The sequence below is a fragment of the Rhineura floridana genome, chromosome 3 (genome assembly GCF_030035675.1).
Source record: "Rhineura floridana isolate rRhiFlo1 chromosome 3, rRhiFlo1.hap2, whole genome shotgun sequence".
Classification (NCBI taxonomy): domain Eukaryota; kingdom Metazoa; phylum Chordata; class Lepidosauria; order Squamata; family Rhineuridae; genus Rhineura; species Rhineura floridana.
In genome coordinates, this window is record NC_084482.1 from 84,870,663 (window position 1) to 84,894,093 (window position 23,431).

Here is a 23,431-nt window from a genome sequence, read left to right on the forward strand (position 1 = left end):
AAGGAAACCTCACTTCTAAGTATTTAGGGACACAACCAAAACCTTTCATTCTATGCTTCCTGGTTTTTAAGGGCCGAATTAAGCATAACATGGGAGATCTGTGATCAGGATCTCCCACATGACCATTATTCTTATTTTAACTAACAGCTGTCCATGGGAGTGGGGCAAAATCTGATAGGGGTCACAACTGGTGGCAGTGGAGTGATTTTTAACTTCTTCTCCTGTTCTTTCCCTAATTAATATTGCCCCCCTTAAATTAGAAATCTGTTTTGTGGAATGAAACCCATGTAATACTGGTATTTCCCCCCTTCTGCTAGTAGCTTTAGAAGAGAAATTAGAAATCAGGAAAATAGTACAGCAAAAGGCTAAAATGTCACAGTTCCATGACCCAATCCAACTCCTTCCCCTAACTGCTAATAACTAGTTAAAAACACCCTGAAGTATTCTGTTCATGGAATTGCACCCCGGTTCCTCCCTTTGTTATTAGGACTCATGGTGACCATGTTTCTCATGTTTTACTCTGTAGCCACAAGGATTAGAAGCCTAGGCTACAGATATTAGCACAGCCTAATTATCTTAATGGCACCTGTTCCTGATTATGTGTAGGGTAGCCAGCAACTAACTACTTGGTCTGGAGCAAGATTCAACCCCGTTGAAACTGACTGGACTTGGGAGAATCACTTGAGCTATGTGGTGAGGAGTTATAAGCAGGGCATATAAAGGGCTATTGTACAGCTTGCTGGAGGAAAGGAGACATTCCAGCTAAAAGTTCAGTAGGATATATTGGTAGCTGTGATTGGGCAGGTGAAATAGTTTCTGCTCCTTCTCACTAGGGCCATCTTCCTTGTGTTCATAGGACAGGTCAGGCAGGAGACACATTTGCTCTGGCAATATGTTGGACTTAACACCAATAATTATCTCATGACTATATGAGACACTCAGGCTCTTGGACTGGCTGGAGTTGTCATTTGTGTGAACTGGTGCTTCTATGTGGTGCTGTAAACATAACTGACCAAACTCCTGTGATGGGAGCTGTTCTTTTCTTGAACGGAGGCAGCTAAATTAGTGACCTCTGAACTTTCAGGTAGAATCAATGTCTGAAACAGTAACAGTCTCACTCCTCCCAACCTGGCCTCCTTGTCGGTAGATGTCCAAGTAACCATCATTTGTCAGAATATAACACTACAGTATTTTGCAGTGCCGGATGTTTATTATTATTATTATTATTTCAGGCTAGAGTGCACAGACATAAATAAGTCCTCTACAGCATATGGCCTTTCTAGATTAAGGTTTAAATGCTCTTATTAACAGGGTTATAGAAGCTAATATGTCTTGGTAGAACACATAAGAAAACAGGGCTAAATCTTAAGTATTTTCATTTTTCTTGAATGAAATGCAAGACTATTTCAAATGTCTTTGTTAACATGATTCAAACTTGTAATTACTTAAATAGTTTTCATTTAAAATATTTTTAACTCTTTTAGGGCTGATATTTCTAAATTTCAGTATGAAAAACAAAAAGTCGTTTTCCCTACCTTCATTTTCTTCTAGTGTACCCTGCCTTTAATCAGAATGTAACTCTTTGTTTTAAGCTTTGTGCAGTCTCTCTAGCAATTTTAGGAAAGATATCATCAATAATAATAGGTGGTATTCAATGTTAGTCATCGAGTAGACCCATTGAATTTAGTTGACATGACTAACTTAGGTATATACATTCCAATGGCTCTACTCTACTCTGAGCAGGATACAAACAAATAATAAAAATTGTCATCTAGAAATTCTCAGAATAAAAATTCTAGGACATGATCCAGAAAATCAAACTGAGCTAACTGCCCAGACTATAAATATTACACAAATTGAGCTGCTTTAGTGCTGAAAATGTGGGAATAGATGACATGTATATATGTGTCTGAAGACACACACTCCCAGTAAAGCATGTCCGTTCTCTGCTGTGCATACATTACACTTCAGTGTGGATTAAACAACTGGCTGTTCCTTATTGTGTTTGCCACAATTCTGACGTATACACTTCATATCCCATATTTCCTTTGATTAAGTAAGGAAAGATGTTGCATTTTACAAGGTCATTCTCAACTATTTCTGGCCCAAGGGTTAGAAGTACTTATTCTAAAGTGCACAGGTGTCTGCAGGGACCCTTTATTTATTTAACAAAATGTATATACCTCTTGATTGTAAAAACTTCTCAGTGGTTTATAAAAGACATTAAAATTATCCAGAAAACAGATAAAACAAGTAATTAAAAACATTTTAAAAACAACTAAAACAACAATAAACTAAAGATTAAAGCACAACATCTGCGTGTCTGGATAGGTTTCCTTAAACAAAAAAGTTTTAAGCAGGGGCTGAAAGGATTACAGTGAAGGTACCTGCCTGATCTCAATAGGCAGGAAGTTCCAAAGTGTAGGTGCTGCCACACTAAAATAACAATTTATTACAAGTGTGGACCGAATATTTTGTGATACCTGTAACAGGGTGAGTTCCACAGATTAAAGCGCTTGTGTGGGCACACAGCAGGTAAGGCAATCCCACCAGTAAACTGCTCTCAAGCTGTTAAAGGTTTTATATACCAGTAGTAACACCTTGACTTGGCTGGTTACAAATTGGCAACCAGCGTAGATCTCTGAGCAGGGGTGTTATCTGCTGACAGAGTCTCACTTCCGTCAGCAATCTAGCTGCAGCATTCTGCATTAATTGCAGTTTCCAAGTCAAGTGCAAAGGAAGCACCACATAAAATGTATTGCAGTAATCTACTCCTGAAGTCACCAATGCTTGAACTACTGTTCAGCTATTGGGACAGCCCTTGGGATTCTAGAAATTACTTTTGATACTGTAGAAATAGCATAACATTCAACTACCACCACTGGTGTGTTTTAAAGCTGGGAAGCTGGCAATGTATAATTACTGAAAATAGTACTAATACTCTGAGGAGAGCTTGAAATATTGTATTTTGTTAAATCAGTGATTGCTGTACCCTCAAAAAGACAACTCTGGATTCTGGAGAAAGATACCCTCTCAAGACGATAAGTGCTTATGTGAATATTTGTTCCTAGAGAGCCTGGTTTGCTGTTGCTGTAGGGGGAGTCTACAATTGTCTGAGACAGTTGGAGACAGTGGCTTGGCGAGACATAAAGGAAAGCAAGCCACAGACACTGAACAGTGCATTGCAGTTGGGCCTGCAGTGCACACTGGCTGTGCTTTGAGGGAAGAAGGCTATTCCCTATGACTACAGGGCTTTGTTAAAATGGCAATCTAGTGGTCTTTAGACCAATCCTCCAAAAACAACGTCTGATGTCAAGGATTTAATCATGCTGCATTGCTCTCCTTCAACTGTGTAGACAACCCAAAAACATAGGCAAATAGTTGCTTAAACTAGCCACCAAACTGACAAAGCCAATATGGAGTAAAAATGGAAATACGTTCAATATTACTGTATGGCTTATCTTCAGACAGATACAGTAAGTGAAAACTCTTGGAGACTTATACAAGTACACAACCTTAGGAAGTGCAACTTCATAACATGAAATTAAGGTGCAGTCTAACGCTTCACTTCTAGATGGCAGTAGAGCATTACGGAAAGCCAACTTCAAGCTTTTTCTTTTTGGAAGTGGGGGAGAATACTGCTGCTTTCATTATTACTCAGTGAACTACCTCATCATATGAAATCAAAATGTAAACGCATGGCAGAAAAATAGAGCTGGGGCAGGATGAACTACCATCAAAATTAAAGCTTTCTAGGAACTGAGAAGAATGAAGCTGATCTGTACAATAGACAAATTGTAATAGGATCTGAACATCTGTAAATGATCTAGGATTGCAAACATATCTAGCACTCTTTCAAGAATTATTTTGATAAGAAATTAAATAAATAATAGTAATGTGTGTATGTGCGTGTGAGAGAGAGAAAGACAGGGAATATAAAATGGGAATTGGATCAGAACCAACTTTGTGTTTGGATTCATAAAGCCAAAGCTTGTCTTAGCAACTCACTGCCAACCAATTAGAAACAGTACTCAAGTTTTTACTTTGGGCTAAGTTCCAGTAAAACTATTAAAATGTTGTACAATAAGTGGAATCTGCCTTGTTTGGAACCATTCTTCAGGAATTCACAATATATACTTTAAAAAAACCTCACTGAATTATAAATACTTTTCAGGATATTCAGCTGCATTTGATTTGACATTTTTTCAGAAAAGACATTAATCCATCTGCCTGTAAAATAACACACACACCCCAAAAAACCCAAACCAAAAACACAATGTATGGAAAGCAGGCTGTCATCAGCTGTTATCACATACAGGAACCCTATTAGAGTGTTCAGAAAGGTACAGTATGAAAATGATGTGACAGAAGAAATTTGTGATTCACTGACATTCCAATCGGCAGAATGGAACCGAGTAACCAGGCCTATGATAGAATGATAGTAGAATTATTTGTTACCATTATGGGTTTATTCACACATATTCCCCACAGGTTTGACAAAGATTGATTCTCAGAACAGGATTTTCTTAAAACAGATATATAGAAAGAAGCAGAGACTCTGGTCCAGGAGCCAAAACTGAAAAATGAAAGGTTTAACCTTGATAATTTATTGACCTTTCGCCTACAGAGCTGCAAGTCTGCTCATCTGCACTGTTTCTTCCTGTTATGGCATATATCTGTACTCAAATTTGGAATAAATGCAGGTTTAAAACCCAAGAAGAGTACTAGTAGTGGGAGACTCCCTACTGCGAGGGACGGAAACCCAAGTATGCCGAGAAGATCCATGGACTTGCCAGGTATGCTGTCTACCAGGAGGACGTATTAGAGATGTGATGGAAAGGTTGTCATCTCTCATCAAGCTCATTGACAGGTATTCCTTTCTCCTCATCCATGTGGGAACAAATGATACTGACAAATGGAGCTATGAAGAAATCACATCAGACTATGAACCTCTGGGAAGGAAACTCAAGGACTTTGGGGCCCAGATAGTTTTTTCATCCATCCTTCCAGTACTTACAAGAGGAGTAGAAAGGGAAAGAAAAATACTCCGTGTTAATGAATGGCTACGAAGGTGGTGCAGCCGTGAGAGATTTAGATTCTGGGACCATGGGCTATGGTTCCTGGAAGATGGACTGCTGGGAAATGATGGGTTGCATCTCACAAGGACTGGGAAGAATGTGTTTGACCACAGCATTGAAAAGTTCATCAGGAGGGCTTTAAACTGAATCCTAAAGGGGAGGGAGACATAAACTTGGCGGTAATGACCATAAATCACATGGTCTTTGATGTCTGTATACTAATGCGCAGAGCATGGGAAACAAGCAGGACGAACCTGAACTCTTAATACAGGAGGACAATTATGACTTGACAGGTATAACTGAAACTTGGTGGGATGACTCCCATGACTGGAATACAGCAATTGAAGGATATAACTTGTTCAAAAAAGAACAGAAGGAATAAAAAGGGAGGTGGAGTCACGCTATATGTTAAAAATATATATCCCTGCACAGAAATTCAGGAAGATGAGCTTGGTAGTTCCACCAAGAGTATCTGGATTAAAATTAATGGGGAAACTAATACAAGGAATGTGGTGCTTGGAGTCTACTACCGACCACCCAATCAAGGAGAAGACGAGAATGTAACTTTTGAAAAGCACATTGCCAATGTTTTGAAGAGTCATTATGTAATGGGGGACTTCGATTATCCCGATATCTGTTGGGAGATAAATTCTGCCAAACATGGCCCCTCCAAGAAATTTCTGACTTGTGCTGGAGATAACTTCCTCCTACAGAAAGTGGAGGAAGCACCCAGAGGATCAGGTATCCTGGACTTGGTTCTAACCAATAGAGATGATTTGGTGGATGAAGTGGCAGTTACGGGAACTCTGGGGGAAAGTGACCACACCATACTTGAATTTGTGATTTTAACAGAAGCAAAAGCTGAGAGTAGTCATATGCACACCCTGGACTTCAGGAAAGCTGATTTTAATAAACTCAGAACAATGGTAAGTAAGGTTCCATGGCAAGCGACCCTAATGAGAAAAGAAGTCCAAGATGGGTGGGAGTTTCTAAAAAAGGAAATTCTAAAAGCACAATGGGAAGCAATTCCAACAAGGAAAAAGGGGGGAGGGACAGCGGAAGAAGCCAATGTGGCTTCACAGATAGCTTAGAGACGACCTGAAAACAAAAAAGGACACATACAGGAAGTGGAAAGAAGGCCAGGCCACAAAGGAAGAGTACAGACAGGTATCACGGAGTTGCAGGGATGGTGTCAGGAAGGCTAAAGCTGAGAATGAGCTGCGGTTAGCGAGGGAAAAAGCTTTCTTCAGGTACGTCCATAGTAAAAGACAGAGAAAAGAAATGGCAGCACAGCTACTGAATGAGGATGGCAAAATGATAACAGATGACAAAGAAAAGGCAGAAGTGCTCAATTCCTACTTTGGCTCAGTCTTCTCCCAAAAAAGGGTCTATGACCCTCCTGGGAAACACGAAGTAGAAGGGACACGATTGGAGCTTGAGATTGACAGACAAATGGTCAAGGAATACCTAATCACTTTGAATGAGTTCAAATCGGCAGTTCCTTCTCAAACTGGGCGGACGTAACGAGTGGGGTACCACAGGGCTGGGTCCTGGGCCCAGTGCTCTTCAACATTTTTATTAACTACTTGGCTAAGGACGTACAGAGCATGCTTATCAAATTTGCATATGATACAAAATTGGGGGGCACAGCTAATACCGTGGAAGACAGAAAGAAAATTCAAAGGGACCTTAATAGGTTGGAGCATTGGGCTGAAAACAACACAATGAAATTCAACAGGGATAAATGCAAAGTTCTACACTTAGGAAAAAGAAACCAAATGCACAGTTATAAGATGGGGGATACTTGGCTCAGCAGTACGACATGTGAGAAGGATCTTGGAATTGTCATTGATCACAAGCTGAATATGAGCCAACAGTGTGATGTGGCTGCAAAAAAGGCAAATACTATATTAGGCTGCATTAGCAGAAGTATAGTTTCCAAATCGCATGAAGTATTAGTTCCCCTCTATTCAGCACTGGTTAGGCTTCATCTTGAATACTGCGTCCAGTTCTGGTCTTCGCACTTCAAGAAGGATGCAGACAAACTGGAACAGGTTCAGAGGATGGCAACAAGGATGATCAGGGGACTGGAAACAAAACCCTATGAGAAGAGACTGAAAGAACTGGGCATGTTTATCCTGGAGAAGAGAAGACTGAGGGGAGATATGATAGTACTCTTCAAGTACATGAAAGGTTGCCACACAGAGGAGGGCCAGGATCTCTTCTCGATCATCCCAGAGTGCAGGACACGGAATAATGGACTCAAGTTGCAGGAAGCCAGATTTCGACTGGACATCAAGAAAAGCTTCCTAAGTGTTAGAGCCATACGACAATGGAACCAATTACCTAGAGAGGTAGTGGGCTCTCCGACACTGGAGGCATTCAAGAGGCAGCTGGACAGCCATCTGTCAGGAATGCTTTGATTTGGATTCCTGCAGTGGGTTGGACTTGATGGCCTTATAGGCCCCTTCCAACTCTACTATTCTATGATTCTATGATTTTGTACTGTCGTGAGCTAGATTACCAGAATATTTGCACCATTCATGTGTGTATATTTTCCTTTGTCAATATGTTTAACTGTGATCCAGTGGTGGGGAGACTGAGGTCCGCGGGCGACATCTGTTGCCTCACCCATTTTTGCCCTCATGCAGCCCCCAGGAGGCTCCCGGGAAGGCAGTGCAGCCTTCAGGCTGAAAAAGGTTTCCCATCCCTGTTGTAATCCTACAGTGAGAGCTCGAGAGTTTACATACATACTATATTTCAAGCAAGCAATAAACATGTTCTCAAGCAACAGAATATCTAAATGCAATGAATATACTCTTGGCTCCCTGATTAACGCAAAAGTTAGCTTCGCTCTTTTCTCTGCCATACCCATAGTGTGTCTTCCTGACTCCATTACTAGGTTTGAGCTATCTTGCAATAAACAGCTATATGTTTATCCTCCTCAACTTCAGGGTTTTGGTTTTTTAACCAAATAACTGACCACAGCATCCAACGATCTATGATGATCAGTCAGTTTATGCCTATGCTCCTACCCACGCCCCCGCTCCAAGGGAAAAAAATAAGAGAGGGTAATTTTGATAAGAAAAAGAGAAAGAGATAAGCACCTCTCTCTATTTGAATTTCTAATCCAGACTGCGCATAGAACCATAAACCTCATGGAAAACCTCTGATTAAATGTCACAGGTAGTTTGACATACAGACCACAGTTAATAGGATCCTTCTGTTTTCAGATATAAGACAAGAAAGATATTCCTATATAATAGTTGCAAGAAATGAAGACTTTCCTGCATTTTTACATTCAGGATTGAAATAAACTGAAGTGGCCACAGTGCTAGGCCTTGTGTTTTCATAATACAAATCAATACATTAATAGTGATTAATACTAAAGAGAAGAAATGTGTAAACACATTCAAAGGGTGCGTTTGATCCAGAAGTGGTTTATAATAAGGTTTTCTTGTTCTGAAAAGATGTCCACCTGCTTCATTCAACTGGAGTTACTTTGTTGCTAGAGTTCAGTGCTGGAGGTAATTAAAAATGTACCTAGTTTGAAGACAACTCACAAAAAGAAGTTGTTTAGTTGAAACTGGAAGCGGGGGGGGGGAATTATCCTGCTGTCTCTTTAGAAACCAGATAGTTAGCCAGGAAATGAAATTGCTTCCCCTTTATTAGTTGGGTGGCAACATGTAGTCAAAGGTTCAACATTTCCAGTACAGCTAAAGGAAATCAAGTAAAGTAAGATGCCTGCTGGGTTACTTGTTGGGAAGCTAGAGGGCAATGCATACCTCAAAAGGCAAATGAATCCACAAATTATGCACAAGAACACTCACATTTTAGCAAATGCAAGTCTGTTTAAACATTCCTTAAACAATATAGTACACAATATCTAAACAGAATATGATGTGATTTAGAGAGAAACCTATTCTAATCAGGATTATGTGGATATATTTTGGCAGGAAAACACTGCGGGGATTAATAGGTTAAACCTCACCTCCCTGTGTACCATAGTCCCAATCCATCTCTGCAGTCTCACTGCTGCTTTTGTTAAACAAATAAAATGTACAGTTAAATAGTGTGCTTTATATAATGCATGGTTGTTATTATTTTAATACTTCTATCCCACTCTCCAATTCAAACAAATACTCAAAGCAGTTTCAAAAAGAAACAAAAATGCAATATACAATATTAAAACAAAAAATCAATACAACCACTCATTAACAGATGCAGCAGAACAAGCATTTATTTATTGATTTGTAATTCTATGCAGGTATTCCTGAAGAAGAGTGCAGCTTGAAATGTGTACACTTTACGCTGTTAAAGTTTAATTGATGTGTTATTTATTGCACCTGTGTGTTTGCTTCATCTCTTTTATATGCCTTAGTGGGCATGCACTTAAGTAAATACAACACAAATATAAACACTGTAACCTCCTCTCTCTTGGCTTCCCTCAGAATTCCTCAGATCTTTCATCCAAGGAGCCCCCCCCCCCCCCCCGCATTTGCTTCAGTGAAATTTCAGTAGCAGCTCTATGGCCAATCTGTTCAACTGTGAGATTAGGAAGGTATTGTAATTTTTTCTCAATGAGAGTTTTGTGGCCTCCAGCAGCAGGGTTCTCAGAGGAGAGAGGGGAGCAGCTGAAGCAAGCAAAATAACCTTCTTTGGCTGGCAGCTGCTGGCGGTATTTTTATTTTTATTATTGTTGTTTTATCATTTATTATATTTATTCATCAGTTATTACATAAAATCTCTTAAAGTGATTTACTATTGTCTTAGGCAAAGGGTGGCTAATTTTGGCCAGAGGGTTCCATTCAAATTTGGCCAACCCTCTGAGGGCACATGCCAGCAGTGAACATAGCCAAAACATCCACTGAACACATTTGTTCTCACATGTGAGGAATATATTCACCACATATACGGACCCCCCCCCGTACAAACACATCCAGCGCCACTCCTTTTTCACCCCCTCCTATGCAAGTTAATGGCCAGAGAGGAGAAAGGGGGCTCCTTGCAGGCTACTTCAAATGGTTTTTTGCAGGTCTGATCCATCCTGCCTGTTGTGGGTTCACCACCCTTGGTCTTAAGGCTGATATTGAGTCTTTTCAATATGTTGAGAAGTCTGGATACATTTGCCCCAAAGGAAAGTGCATAACAGGTGTTAAAAGAATAGTGTAATAGACAGTGGTTGAAAACTGTAATAAAAGAAATCATACACGTAACTTTCAAAGTTGGTGTCATGCATCATGGGGATTTTATGTTGTTAGCAGTACCATATAAATCATGGCAACCTGAAACCAAAATCATAGTCTTGCATAGACATTATTATCACTGATCTTCAGTATGTGTTCTTTGCCTGCATTTTTGAAAGGAGGTGCTACTAATATTGTTTGCTAAAAGTGAGAATTATGCTCAGATGATATATAAAATGCACTTGTTTTGCTTTTGGTGAATCTATTTTATCATTACCAGGAACAGAACATTTGCAAGGCAACACCATTCACTTCTTCAGAGTAAATCCATTCCCATCACTATTTCATGTTCACTTTATTGGTGCACATATACTTATTTTTGGTTTTTTGCACACTGCTCTGATATCTGACCCACCCTGGGACCTACTGGTGAAGGGCAGGCAATAAATATAACCACCACCACCATATTATAATGTGGGCAGTTTAATTTTTTTAAAGATAAAATAAAATAAATATTAGAGTCACCAGCTTTTTCCTGGAAAGACTCCTGTGCTTTCAACTTCAGCTAGTGCAGAATGCAGCAGCTAGACTATTAAGTGGGCCTTACTACTGTGAACATATCACTCCAGTGTTAAAACATTTTCACTGCCTTACAGTATGTTTTCAAGTTCAATTCAAAGTGCTGGCTTTGGCCTTTAAAGCCATAAAAGGTCTTAAGAAGAACCTGCTGGATCAGGCCAGTGGCTCATCTTGTCAGGCATCCTGTTCTCAGTAGCCAACTTGATGTGGGAAGGCCACAAGTCTTGCAAGAGGGTGTCCAAAGGACTGCCTTGTTCCATGCACATGTGCCTGTCAATTAGTTTCAGAGGTCCTTCCTCCCTTAGACAGGTGCTTTCTTTACTGTTTTTTAAGCACAAGGCAAAAGTTTGTCCTGTTATTTGGTCCTTAAATAGATGTTATGGCACTGGAGATCCTTTTATACTGTTTTCATTTGGGCATTTTATTTATTTATTATTTAATTGCTATCCCACCACCTTCCCAAAGTAGCCCATAGTGGCAAGCTCTGTTTCATCTGTGGCTTTTGTTTTCTGTTTCTTACTGGGTTTTATTGTATTTTAGCCTGGAGACTATCTGGCAAAAATCAGTGTGGAAATGCTACAAAGAAATAAATAATATAAAAGCGACATCACAGACAGAAATATGATGGCTTCTCATGGCTGCACCTGTTACTAGGAAAAACTGAATCTGAATTTCTGCTTCTGCTTAAGGGCATAGGAGCCACGCTAAGAAAAATAGAAAGAATAGCAGCCCATCCATAGTCTCTTCTGTATATAAGATGAAAATCAGTTGCATAAGAATGATTAGATTAGTAGCCTGCTTCTGATCTTGGTTTAACAGTGCATCATTCTGTTCTAATTTTACTACTGCAAAAAATGCAGTGTCTGAAAATTTAAAACTAATGCTAAAGCTTTTAAATACTTAGCATAAACAAGCTCTCATGGGGAATAGTAAATGGAGCCATTAGTTAGCTGAATTACATTACTTTCAATTGACAATGGATGTTTTCCTAAAAGATATAGGCTCTAAAGTTACATTTTAAGATGCTCAGCATTCCAATAACAGTACAGAACAAAACTATCCAGTGGAGAGAAAAAAATCAATAAAATTTCTGTCCTCCAAATGTCATATATAATCATAATAGTTACCCTAGCTGAAATTCTTACAAAACAGAAAATCAATACAATAGGGTGCTAAAAACAAAAGCTCGTCTTCAAACATAAATATTTAACAACAATTTATAATGAAGGAACAGCTTCCAAAAGCTTTATATATATCTTTTGAAAATGTTAATAAAAAATATCTGCATGTTAAAGTTCCTAGTTTTAAAGTTTCTATCAACCACGCCATATCCACAGCAGGTTTTTCTGGGGGGGGGGGGGGAGCACCGCTCAGGTTTGATTGAAGTGTATTCTTCAGTTAATTCCCTACTCTTTTGAAGTTAGTGATAAATGGCTATATACTTTATGTAATCTCCACTAAAAGATATTTACTGACTTCTGCCTGACATTACGCTGAGTGCTCAGGAAAACATTAATGCAAACGTTGACCTTTCTACTCTAAGATATAAGCTGAAGAAATCTGAAGTGAATCCCAAAAGAAACTCATAAATTGCACATTGCTTCTGAGCAAACATGAATGAGCAAGATCCAGAGATGAGTTCTTCCTACTCTAGACACAACACTAAGCAACTGCTGCACACCTACTACACAGAGTGAACCAACAGTTGATAATAATAATAATAATAATAATGATAATAAAATCAAAATATTTAACATTTTATAGATTATGTTTTATTGCTTTGAGTTATAAAGAATTAAAAATGGCCATTGTGGGGTGTGTGACATAGTATATAATGGCATGATATAGCACAAAATTAGAGACTCATACACACGTCACATATACACAACCACACACATATATTTCTCTCTCTCTCTCTCTCTCTCTCTCTCTCTCTCTCTCACACACACACACACACACACACACACCCTACAAATAGATCTGTCTCTGCCCAAGTGCACCTCTTGCCCCTCAGACCACACACACACACAGCTCCTTTTCTCTCACATGCACACAAAACATATGTCCCTCCCTTCATCACACATATACCACAAATGCATCTCTCCCTTTCACACAAATCACACATACACACTACTTTCAATCACACACACAAACACACACACAAAACATGAGCAACCCCCTTCAGAAAAACTCCTCCATGGGGCAAAGGAAGCACCTGCCACTGGCTCCACTTTGCTGGCAGACAACAGCAGCCTAAGTATGCAGGGATACTCTCACTGCTCCATCCTTCCCTCCACAACATTTTTTTTAAAAAAGCAAGCCCCCAGCATGGGACAAAGGAGGCATCCGCCAGGTCTGAACATGCAAGAATACCACTGCTACTATTTCCTCCCACTCCAACCTTTTAAGGAGGTGCCTGCTGTTGACTGGTCGGCAGCAGCAGCCTGTGCTTTCAGTAATATCCCTGCCTCTCCCCCACCTCCAGCACAGGATAAATGAGGTGCTGGCTGCTGGCAGGCAGGCAAGTGTCGCAGCAGCAGACTGAGCATGTAGGAATAATGTCCCCACTGCTCCTTCCTTCCCTCCCCAACTGTTTTTTTTTAAAGTAAGCCCCAGCCAAGGGGTAGAGGAGGTGCCTGCCTCTGGCTGGCCAGCTACCTGAACAACAGGGGATTCATGCTGATGGTTGTAGTACTGGAGACATAGGGACCCAGTAGGGATATGCGCCTCCCCCCCCAAAAAAATATGGGGACGATAAACCGGTGGGACCTGACAGGACTACACTACGGGACTCAACACAAGCAATTCCTTCTCATTTGACATCACCCTGTAGGGTTAAACCAGAGAAACCCATCAGGTCAAACAACTATTTATATTAACTTAAAACAAGGCTTAGAATGAACACAGTTCTTTCTGGCATTAAGTAAAGAAGAACTATTGATTTGCACTTGTGAAACAAAAATGCATCCTTCCTTTTTAGTATTTACTCTAGTTAATATATGAAAAGAGAGAATATGGGGCTCAGGAGGCACCCTGTTAGCCGCAATGCTGGCTATGGTGAGGGAAAAGCACTCTTCACATACTTGAAGGTACCCGTTTCCTCAGCTAACCAGTATATACAAGTAGAAAAAGATAGTCCCAGCTAACACTGAAGGCACACTAGCTCCAAGGCACTAACATTTATTTCTGAAACAGATCTGAAATACCCAGCACCAGGGAGCTCAGTTAAAACACTGCTTCTAGCTGTGGAAGTGATCTGGTTACATAAAGGTAACTGGAACATATGAGATGCTCCTGTGATGAGGACCAATATGTAGGGCAGGCAGTTTCTATTCTACAATGAAAGAAACAATATCTGAAAAAGTTGTACTAGAAGACCAAATTGTAGCAACACCTTGTTTAACATGTTCTAAAGTAAACCTTGACATTGAATCAGGTTCTGAGGTTGGCTCTTGTAAGTCCTTCTGGAAATCATTTAGAGGGAAAATTGGCTAACTGATGGTTTAACATAAATTTCTCTCATTACCAGCAATCTTGAAAAAGAATCCTCTCCACCCCAGCCCCACATGCAAATCAATGTGCATGCACTGCACATTAGACAGGTGATTAAAATAATCCCTTTAAAAACACCTCAAGCTCTGTTTGTAAATTGTTGATAATATGCTGGGATGGAGCACAATTGGGACTCAAGATTCTTCTCTGCCCACACAAAGCAGTTCATAGTCCCAAATGGCTCTGCTTTATCAAGGTGGGAGGCAGGTGGTTGTGGAGCAAATCTAAGGCAGGGAACTGATTGATCAGGTGCTGCTGTACCGCTCACATATTTAAAGAGTCCTCCTCCTTTAAACAAGAGGTAGGGAAAAGAGAGGATCAGCTGAACTGGCTAAGCAGGAAATCAAAGACAGCCATAAATGGGGATGTGACAGCCACACCCAGCCACTCCCTGGTCACCTGAAGAAGGGAGATCTGGCCACAAGAGAGTGCACCCCTATCTTGCACGCTCCCACTCCCCGTTTGAAATTTTTGCTGCCACCAGATAAGGAATTAAATAGTTTTATCAAACAGCGTCCAAATTTCCTTGGGATCTCTCTCAAGCTTCTCGTGGCTTCAGGCATGAGTGGTAAAAATAAAGAGAGACCACACCAGGTTTATGAGCAAATGAAAAGTTTACTAAGACAGAAAATATGTGGAGTTAAAGCCAAGCAAAAGTTACAGAGAAAGAAATGCAATGCACAAAAATGCTACCATGTGTGACACAGAAAAAAATATTAAAGGAAACCCAGAATATCCGTTTGGAGCAAAAACAAATTAAAACTGCTTAAACATAATCTACTTGCCCTAGTCTAAACATTCCCAAGACTCACCAGGCTGTCAGAGGAATCTTACTCAAATAGCAGTCTTTCCTCTGGGTTTTTGCCTATTTCCCAGGCGGATCAAGCTTTTCCTTCTCATGCTGAGATCCACCTTGGTTAAAAGGCCTATTATCTCAGGAGTCCTGCATTGAATTACCTTGCTCCAGACCAGTGTTGCCAACAAGAAAAAAAATTTTCCCCACCAGACCCATGCCCCAAATCCACCAAAATCTGACCGTAACCCGCCAGACACCATGTCTGGTAACATTTTTGTGAAACATGAGGAATTGCTTAACAAGGTGGATAATAGAATTTAAAAGGTTCAGAAATGCTCTGTGTGCCTGTATGTTGTATTTAAATTTGGATCTACAGGTATAAATATGTGTGTGTGTCTTTTAGATCAGAGAGAAGTTGGACTAGATGGGCCTTCAGCCTGATCCAGCAGGCTCAACCCGTGATGGTTATAAGCAGGGCTGGCTCCAGGCATGCGGGGACCCCTGAGCATCAGCTTGCCCTGGCCCCCCAGTAGGCGGGTATGTGTGCACGCACGCGCACGGCCCCCCCACATCCCCTACCTGTCTAGTCTTTACCATTGCCCTTAATGAAGATGGTGGCTGCGGTTTCCCTAAGAGTAATGAAGCCTCCGCCGCCATCTTTGTTGATGGCACAAGTGCGTGCTACGTGCGCACATCTCTGCCATCAACTAAGATGGCGGCAGCAGCTTCAGTACCTTAGGGAAGCTGCAGCCACCATCTTCATTAAGGGCAATGCTAAAAAGCTGGCTGACAGGTAAGTGGGGTGTGTGGGGGGGCGTTGATCACGGAAGAGGAGCGGACGGCCCCTTAGGGGCCCCCCAGGGGCTCCTGTAGCTCCGGGGCCCTCAGGCCAGTGCCCAACCTGGCCGCCCTTTAGAACCGGCCCTGGTTATAAGATGTACTATTCATACAAAGGATACCTGTTGTGGAATCACCTTATTAAATACAAATAGAGGTTTCTCATTGGTGGAGGCAGGTACGCTCTGTGCATGCTCATGCCATTTATTTCTGAGGCTTATAGTCCCTAATCATCATGTCTCCTCTGCTCAAGCCTGTGAGAGCTGGCTGTGGTTTGTGAAGAGGAGTTGGTGGGGCTTAGGTTGCATCATGCTTTCATTGGGTAGAATAGTGCCTGCACATTTTCCTTCTCAGTAAGCCAGTTGGCAAGAACCTCTTTGTTTTTATACCTTTAAAAAACAAGCACAGCAGAAGAACTGGCGACTTAAAAATCCTCCTCTCTGTCACTGTCTCATTGTATGGTGTTGGGTACTTTACTCTGGTATCCTTTCAATCAAAGGAGTAGCCAACTAGTGATGGCATACAGCAGATATGAAATAAGCAGCACTTTAGAGACTTGTACATAGGAACAGAAATGCAAACAATGAAAAATACAAGAAAATGTTTGAAAGTAGAAAATTTTTAAAAAAGCAAGATTTTGGCTAGCCAGTTTCATGAAATACATAATAGAGAAAATTGAATAATGAAATTGAAGTATTTGTGAAAACCACCAGATTCTGACCATAAAATGTTTGACATCCACTTCATTTCCCACTAGCCACTAGACAGGAAAAATTGCCACCTGTGCCTAAAAACACTAGATTTAATGGGAAAATCACTAAATTGACAACAGTGCTCCAGACAGATCGCCTGAAATTATCATATCTGTTGACCTGCCCCCTGTCAATCACAGGCAAATGTCTAAAATGGGTAACTATCTACTACAAAATCTTCTATAAACTTAATTCCTTTATTATATAACTAATAGGCAAAAAACCTTGCAGTTTAAGAATGTACCTATAGCCCACAGATATTTCTATCAAACTTTAAAAAGCAGGGAAATTGGGCAGCTATGGTTTTAGTGTTGGACTACGACCCGGGAGACCAGGGTTCGAATCGCCACACAGCCATGAAGCTGACTGGGTGACCTTGGGCCAGTCACTGCCTCTCAGCCTCAGAGGAAGGCAATGGTAAACCACCTCTGAATACCATTTACCATGAAAACCCTATTCATACGGTCGCCATAAGTCGGAATCGACTTGAAGGCAGGCCATTTCCATTTTTCATAGTGAATGCACCAGGGGAGCAGGAGTCCTGACCTCCTCTCTGAGATATTGGACTGCCCTACAAAGTTGTCAAAATGCAAACACAATTTGGGTTGCTCTTTCACAGTCCAATCCACTTGCTGTGTAGCTTGGAAGAATTGGGTAACGTGCCTCTGAGCATATGGTGAGTGGTGGAGGGAATTGGAAGGGGATAGGGAGGGAGGGGCAAAGGAAGAGGGAGGGAAGGGGCAAGAGGGAGGGGATAGGAGGGAGAAGGGAGGGTGGGTTTGATCTAGGGTTGCCAGGCTCAGGGCCTGTATGATTCTGTATCTTTAAGAGAAGAGAAAATTCAGCCAAGTACAGCTTTTCTTGCAACACTATAATGGGAAAAAACACAAGGTGAAATTCTCCCTTCTCCCTGAACAACTTTTAAATATACAGAAGACCTCTTGGAGGCTGGTCTTGGCAACCCTAGTTTGATCATTTGCATACTTTTTGAGATGGGATTTACTTCTGTGCAATCATGTTTGAAAATGGAAATGGACTGCCTTCAAGTCGACTGAACTTATGGTGACGCTTTGAATAGGGTTTTCATGGTAAATGGTATTCAGAGGTGTTTTACCTTTGGCTTCCTCTGAGGCTGAGAGGCAGTGACTGGCCCAAGGTCACCCAAGTCAGCTTCATGGCTGTGTGGGGATTCGAACCCTCATCTCCCAGGTCCTAATCCAAGGAGGAGGGGAGGGGAGGAGATTGGGTGGGTGGGCACTGGGCAGAAGGGAAGACCCTTTCCTTTCCAAAAGGAAAACATTGTGAACAGTATCATTGCTTTTCAGCGTTTCCCCCACCTTTTTATTCTACAGCAGGCACATATAGCCTCCCACCCAAATTTAAACCAAAGCTGACCCTGGCCACATCCACACCAGGCCTTTATTTCACTTTGGAGAGTCATGGCTTCTCTCAAAGAATCCTGGGAAGTGTATTTAGTGAAGGGTGCTGAGAGTTGCTAGGAGACGCCCTGTTCCCCTCACAGACCTTCAATCAGAGTGGCTGACTGTTAAACCAGTCTGGCCTCTGGAGCTCTGTCAGTAGAATAGGAGTCTCCTCTCAGCACCCTTCACAAACTACACTTCCCAGGATTCTCTGAGGGAAACCATGACTGTCTCACATGAAATCAAAGTCTGGTGTGGGTGTGGTCCACTGATTAGCCAAGCCCAGCAGCTGTGTGAGACTTTTAGAACACTGACAGTTGGTTCTTACTGAGCATGCCCCACATTATCATAAGGTTCCAGCCAAAATTTCTTAAATTAATTAAACATCAGCCAGACATTTTTTTATCTTTTAAACTGCAGAAGATGAAGGTCAGTGTATGGGGTAAGGCCAGTATTAGGATTATAGGTACTCTGTGATCATGGCTGATTTTTAATGAATTTCAACAGATTATGAGAACTCAGAGAAAAAAATCCAAAAGGGCTCTGGGGTTTTTTCCTCTCTTTTTAGACTTTGAACTCTTGATTCTCTCTGACTGTTTTGTGTATCGCCCTGAAAAGTGAGAGGGTTGTTAAGCAAGCGTTTCTGAGTTCAGGACTATATGTTTTGTAAGGTTTTGTTTTGATATGAGCTTAGGGGAAGCATCAGAATGGCATGGGGGTATTTTCAATTTAACGTTGTGGAATGTGAAAAATCCACGCTGGCTGTAGTATACAGCCACTATTGTGGCTGTATAATTTCATATCATGTGCTCAGTGCATTGGCTTACTGACTTGATAAACCTGCTCTGTATGTAGAATTTCCTTCTATATGACTGATGGGCCTGATATTGAGTTGTGGGTGGCTGGGGACACGTAAGCATATTCAACAGCTGCACAACTTCCAGTGATTCTTAACCTTTTCCACTGCCAGCATCCCTTGGATTTCCAAAATATGCTTTTGCATCCCCTGAAAAAATATTGTTCATTTAAAAAAAATTATTTTAATGTGTGTTTTTGCCTAACTTAGCTAAGATAAATGACAGTTTTCCAAAATCTTTGGTTGGGCCTTGAACCCCTAGAAAAAGTCTCTCGTACCCCCAGGGGTGCGTGCACCCCAGGTTAAGAACCATTGTAATGTACAAAATATTATCTGTGGCCTCTGCTTCCTGCCATGGTAAGCTCCCTCCACTGGTGAGATGGCTTGGCAGAGGGGGTACTTCTAGTACTCTTACTTGTTGGAGGCATCAGTGTCCACTGGATTTAACCGTTGTGTCCTAGCAGCAGAGTCACAATGTACATTGTGGGACTTCTTAATAGTATCCAAGATCTACTGCTAGGAAAACATTACCATTTGCCTAATAGGAAGCAAAAGGAATTTTAACTTTCTGTTTCTGAAACCCCAGTCATTAAGGGGAGAAAAAAAATCTAATCCACTTAGAAGCTCCTCTCTCCTTTCCTGTCTTTTGACATTCTTCAGCTGCAGTTTTTCTCCCTTAGCCCAATCTTTTCCTATTGAGCTTCATGCTGATCCCCATTCTGCTATTCTCCTTAAACTAATAAAAGATTAGAGTGACATTTCAGAAAGGGCATCACATTAAGCAGCAGCTTTCACCATCTCAACAGATCACACAGTGCAAAACACAGCCAGCGAGCAGGCCATTAATCTTATGGTAATGAGGTGTCATTCTGAATGGAGACCTCCTCCTTGATCAATATGAAGGGCACGGGAATAATGAGGACACTGATGCTTCACGCCATGGGTAGCTTTGCCAGGAAGGAGAGGATCCGTAAAACGCTGTGATATCAGAAGCAGCCCCTTGTCACTATAGCATTCTGCTATCAACAATAAGGAGCAGACACCTGCTCTGATCTGTCACCTCATGTGTTGTCTGCAACTAATGAGCCTTCCCCTACGTTCTAATTAGTGGCATAAAACTGCTGTAACAACTCTGCCTTTGCTATAACATAGAATTAATTAGGATTAGCTACAGAATAAAGAGTTTGTTTTCATGGCTATCCCACCAGGCTATAATCACTGGTGAAAGTAACCAACAAAACCCCTTATGATGGGTAGACAAGCTAGCTCAGACCTCATGATTAGCCTTTCTGTCCCACTACAGAGTTCGCTGAAGCCAATGTACTGCCTAATTAGTTGATACACCACCAGTATAGAAGGAAGCCTAGCGAGTTTGCTTCCACTCTGTTGCATACAACAGAGCCTCCTAAAAAGAGCAGATGGCACCAAACTGAGCTAATTACCCATCCTGCCTTTTTTCCGGAGTATTAAAAAAAACACATGAAGAACTGAGACTCTGAAAGCAGTTTCCTGTTTCTCTGTACATGAAATTGGCCCTTTTAGGTTTTTCTGTGCAGGAGGACAGGATTCCTTTTAAAGAGAAGATACAATCTTATGTTCCTTTGGGGCATCAAAAACTACAACTAGAGAAAGGATGATGGGTGCTAAGAAGCTGGAGCTGTAAAAATGCCCTTTCAGAGCACGTTCATACTTTATGCAGAAGTTGTCTTAGCTACAGGTACACACTTTACACCAGTTTCAAAAAGCCCTCTGGACCAATATTAATTCAACTGAAGGCAATTGAGTTGTGACCCGTTCCATGTGAGTGGTGATGGAATAAGGATCAAAATAGTTTGTTGGGACAGAACTAAACTCAAAGCAAGACATTTGTGGAGTAACTAAGTGAGGTTCTGTAAAAAATGCTGGGTTTTATTTGTTCATTTTTTTGAAAAAAAATCTAATTGCACGTTCTCCTATAACCTGATGAGGAAAACGTGAAATTTATGGAAACCGAAAACCAAAGAACTACACACACACACACAAATTATAAGCAAATATATCTAAAGACACAAAGATTGATGTTTTACTTTTTAAAAGAAAATGTCACTTCCTGAATCTTCAGTCAGTGGACTTACCTGTATATAGTTGTGGGTGGAGCATTCAGTGTGTCATAGATAAGCCTCACATGGCCTTGATACAACTCTAAAGCCAGAGGATCATTGTCCCCTTTGTATAATAAGATGCCGTTGTCTTTATCTGTTGCTACCTTTAAATTTCAAAGTGAAGATTGTTAATGGTGAAATAAAATAAAACAAAGGCATATACACAATATTTCTGCACTTTTACAGTAAGTATTTCTTCATGTATAGTTAGTGAATACCAAAGCATTTCTCCCCAAGCCGTTGCACTCAGCTTTTCAGTTAAGAAAATGGTTACTTTGTTTTTGTATGCTGTGATAGCAATGGCTGTAACCTGTACTGTATAGGGTTGCCAGGTCCATGGCCTGAGACTGATCCTGTATCTTTAGGGGAAGAGAAGGTCAGCCAAGTGCAGGTATTCTTGCAACTCTGTAATGGGAAAAACCACAAGGTGGAATTCCCCCTCCCCCCTCCACAACTTTTAAAGATACAGAAGACCTCTTGGAGGCTGGGCCTGGCAACCAAGAGGTCTTCTGTATCTTTAAAGGTTGTGGAGGGGGAAGGAAGAAATCCACCTTGTGGTTTTTCTCATTACAGTAGCGCCCCACTTTACAGCAATTCGCTTTACAGCAATTCACTAATACAGCTGTCTCAATTAGACGCAATTAGACTAAACCCCACTCATACGGCGCTTGTTCCGCTTTTACGGTGGTTTTCGGGCATCGCGCACCATTCTATTCAATGGGTTCCGCTTTACAGCAGTTTTCACTTTACACCAGGGGTCCGGAACGTAACCCGCTGTATGAGTGGGGCCCTACTGTACAGAGCTGCAAGAACACCTGCACTTGGCTGACTTTCTCTTCTCCTAAAGATACAGGATCAGTCTCAGGCCAAGAACCTGGCAACCCTAGTACTGTAACAGGGAAAGGAGGAAAGCAAACTAGCCAAGCCAACCCTTCCTTCTTCTCTCCACTGCAACCAAGTGGATATTTTTATTTTTCTCTGACTGCCTCCACTAAACAGCTTGTTAACCTTTTGGATTTTATCTGGCCCAACCTACTCCCTATCCTGGGTAGATGGGCAAAGCAATTAGGTATGAGGTGAATACAAGGCCTCAGACCCAATTTTTCCAAACAAATGATGCATCTACTTAAGGTTTTAGTAAGGCCACAAGTTAGTTTCTGTGAAAATTATTTTAGGAAAAAAAGAACAAAGTTTAGTTTGAGAGGCTATCTGTAAGAGCAAATAAAAATAGAGATAAATGTATTCTATACCTATTTTAGACTGTTTCCCTAACCAAGCCAGAACTAATCAGTTTTGCATCCTGGGTCCTTCTGTGGCCTTTCCAGGTTTCTCCCTGTTGCAGTGCCCAATTGTGCTCTCCCTTACACTTTCCAGTGTTCCAGTTCTCTCCAAGTGTTTGTCCCATCCAGAGCCGGAAGGACGAGGCTGAGACGAGGGTGCAAGTAAATCTCATTTTATTAGAGTAATGGATACATCAAAGGCATGGCGCTTCATAGAAAACCCTGTGCTAACTCACTAGAATCCCTAACTATACTCTAAACATGCTCTGCGGCGTATGAAGGAAGTTGACTCAGCAACTCCCCACTGTGAGCGGCAAGCTTAAGTAGGGAACGTTTTCGATCGTAATCTCTGACTCCTTCGCAAGTCCTGTCTCTGCCCCATTCGTTTCTCGCGGTGGCGGGAGTGATGTGGGGGGGGGCGTGTCTCCAACGGCTCATCGGAAGACACCTGCTCCTGAGCAACGGGCTCCAGGTCAGGGGGCTGCGCCATGCTGGTAGCATCCTGGGAATGGCTGGGCAAAGGAGGAGTTGGCACTGTCTCTGGAACTTCCCCTAACAGGTCCTCTGCAGGAGCTGGGGGCGGTGCGCTCTGTTCCTCAGAGATCGTGCCTTTCGTGGGAACTGGCTGGAGTTCAGACTCACCCCCTCCCTCAAGGTCCTGCTCAGACTCAACAACTTCCAAATCCTCTGCGTCTTCTGGCAGCGGAGGCGCTTGAAACTCATGCCTCCCCCCTCCCTGTTCCTTCTGGGATAGCTGAGGCTCAACAGTGTTTCAGCCCTTTCTTTCTCTTCCAGCTCATCTCATAAGAACATAAGAAGAGCCTGCTGGATCAGGCCAGTGGCCCATCTAGTCCAGCATCCTGTTCTCACAGTGGCCAACCAGGTGCCTGGGGGAAGCCCGCAAGTAGGACCTGAGTGCATGAACACTCTCCCCTCCTGAGGCTTCCGGCAAC

The 23,431-nt window shown here is 41.6% G+C and overlaps 1 protein-coding gene across 2 annotated transcripts in view; it reads right to left on the reverse strand.

Moving 5' to 3' along the window:
• SLIT3 (slit guidance ligand 3) overlaps positions 1 to 23,431 on the reverse strand; it is an 810,414-nt gene that overhangs the window by 11,037 nt on the left and 775,946 nt on the right. For both annotated transcript variants that reach the window (XM_061616805.1, XM_061616804.1), the window contains one exon: positions 21,172 to 21,302. In XM_061616805.1, the coding sequence (XP_061472789.1) occupies positions 21,172 to 21,302 (131 nt within the window). The remainder of the gene's footprint in view (positions 1 to 21,171; positions 21,303 to 23,431) is intronic.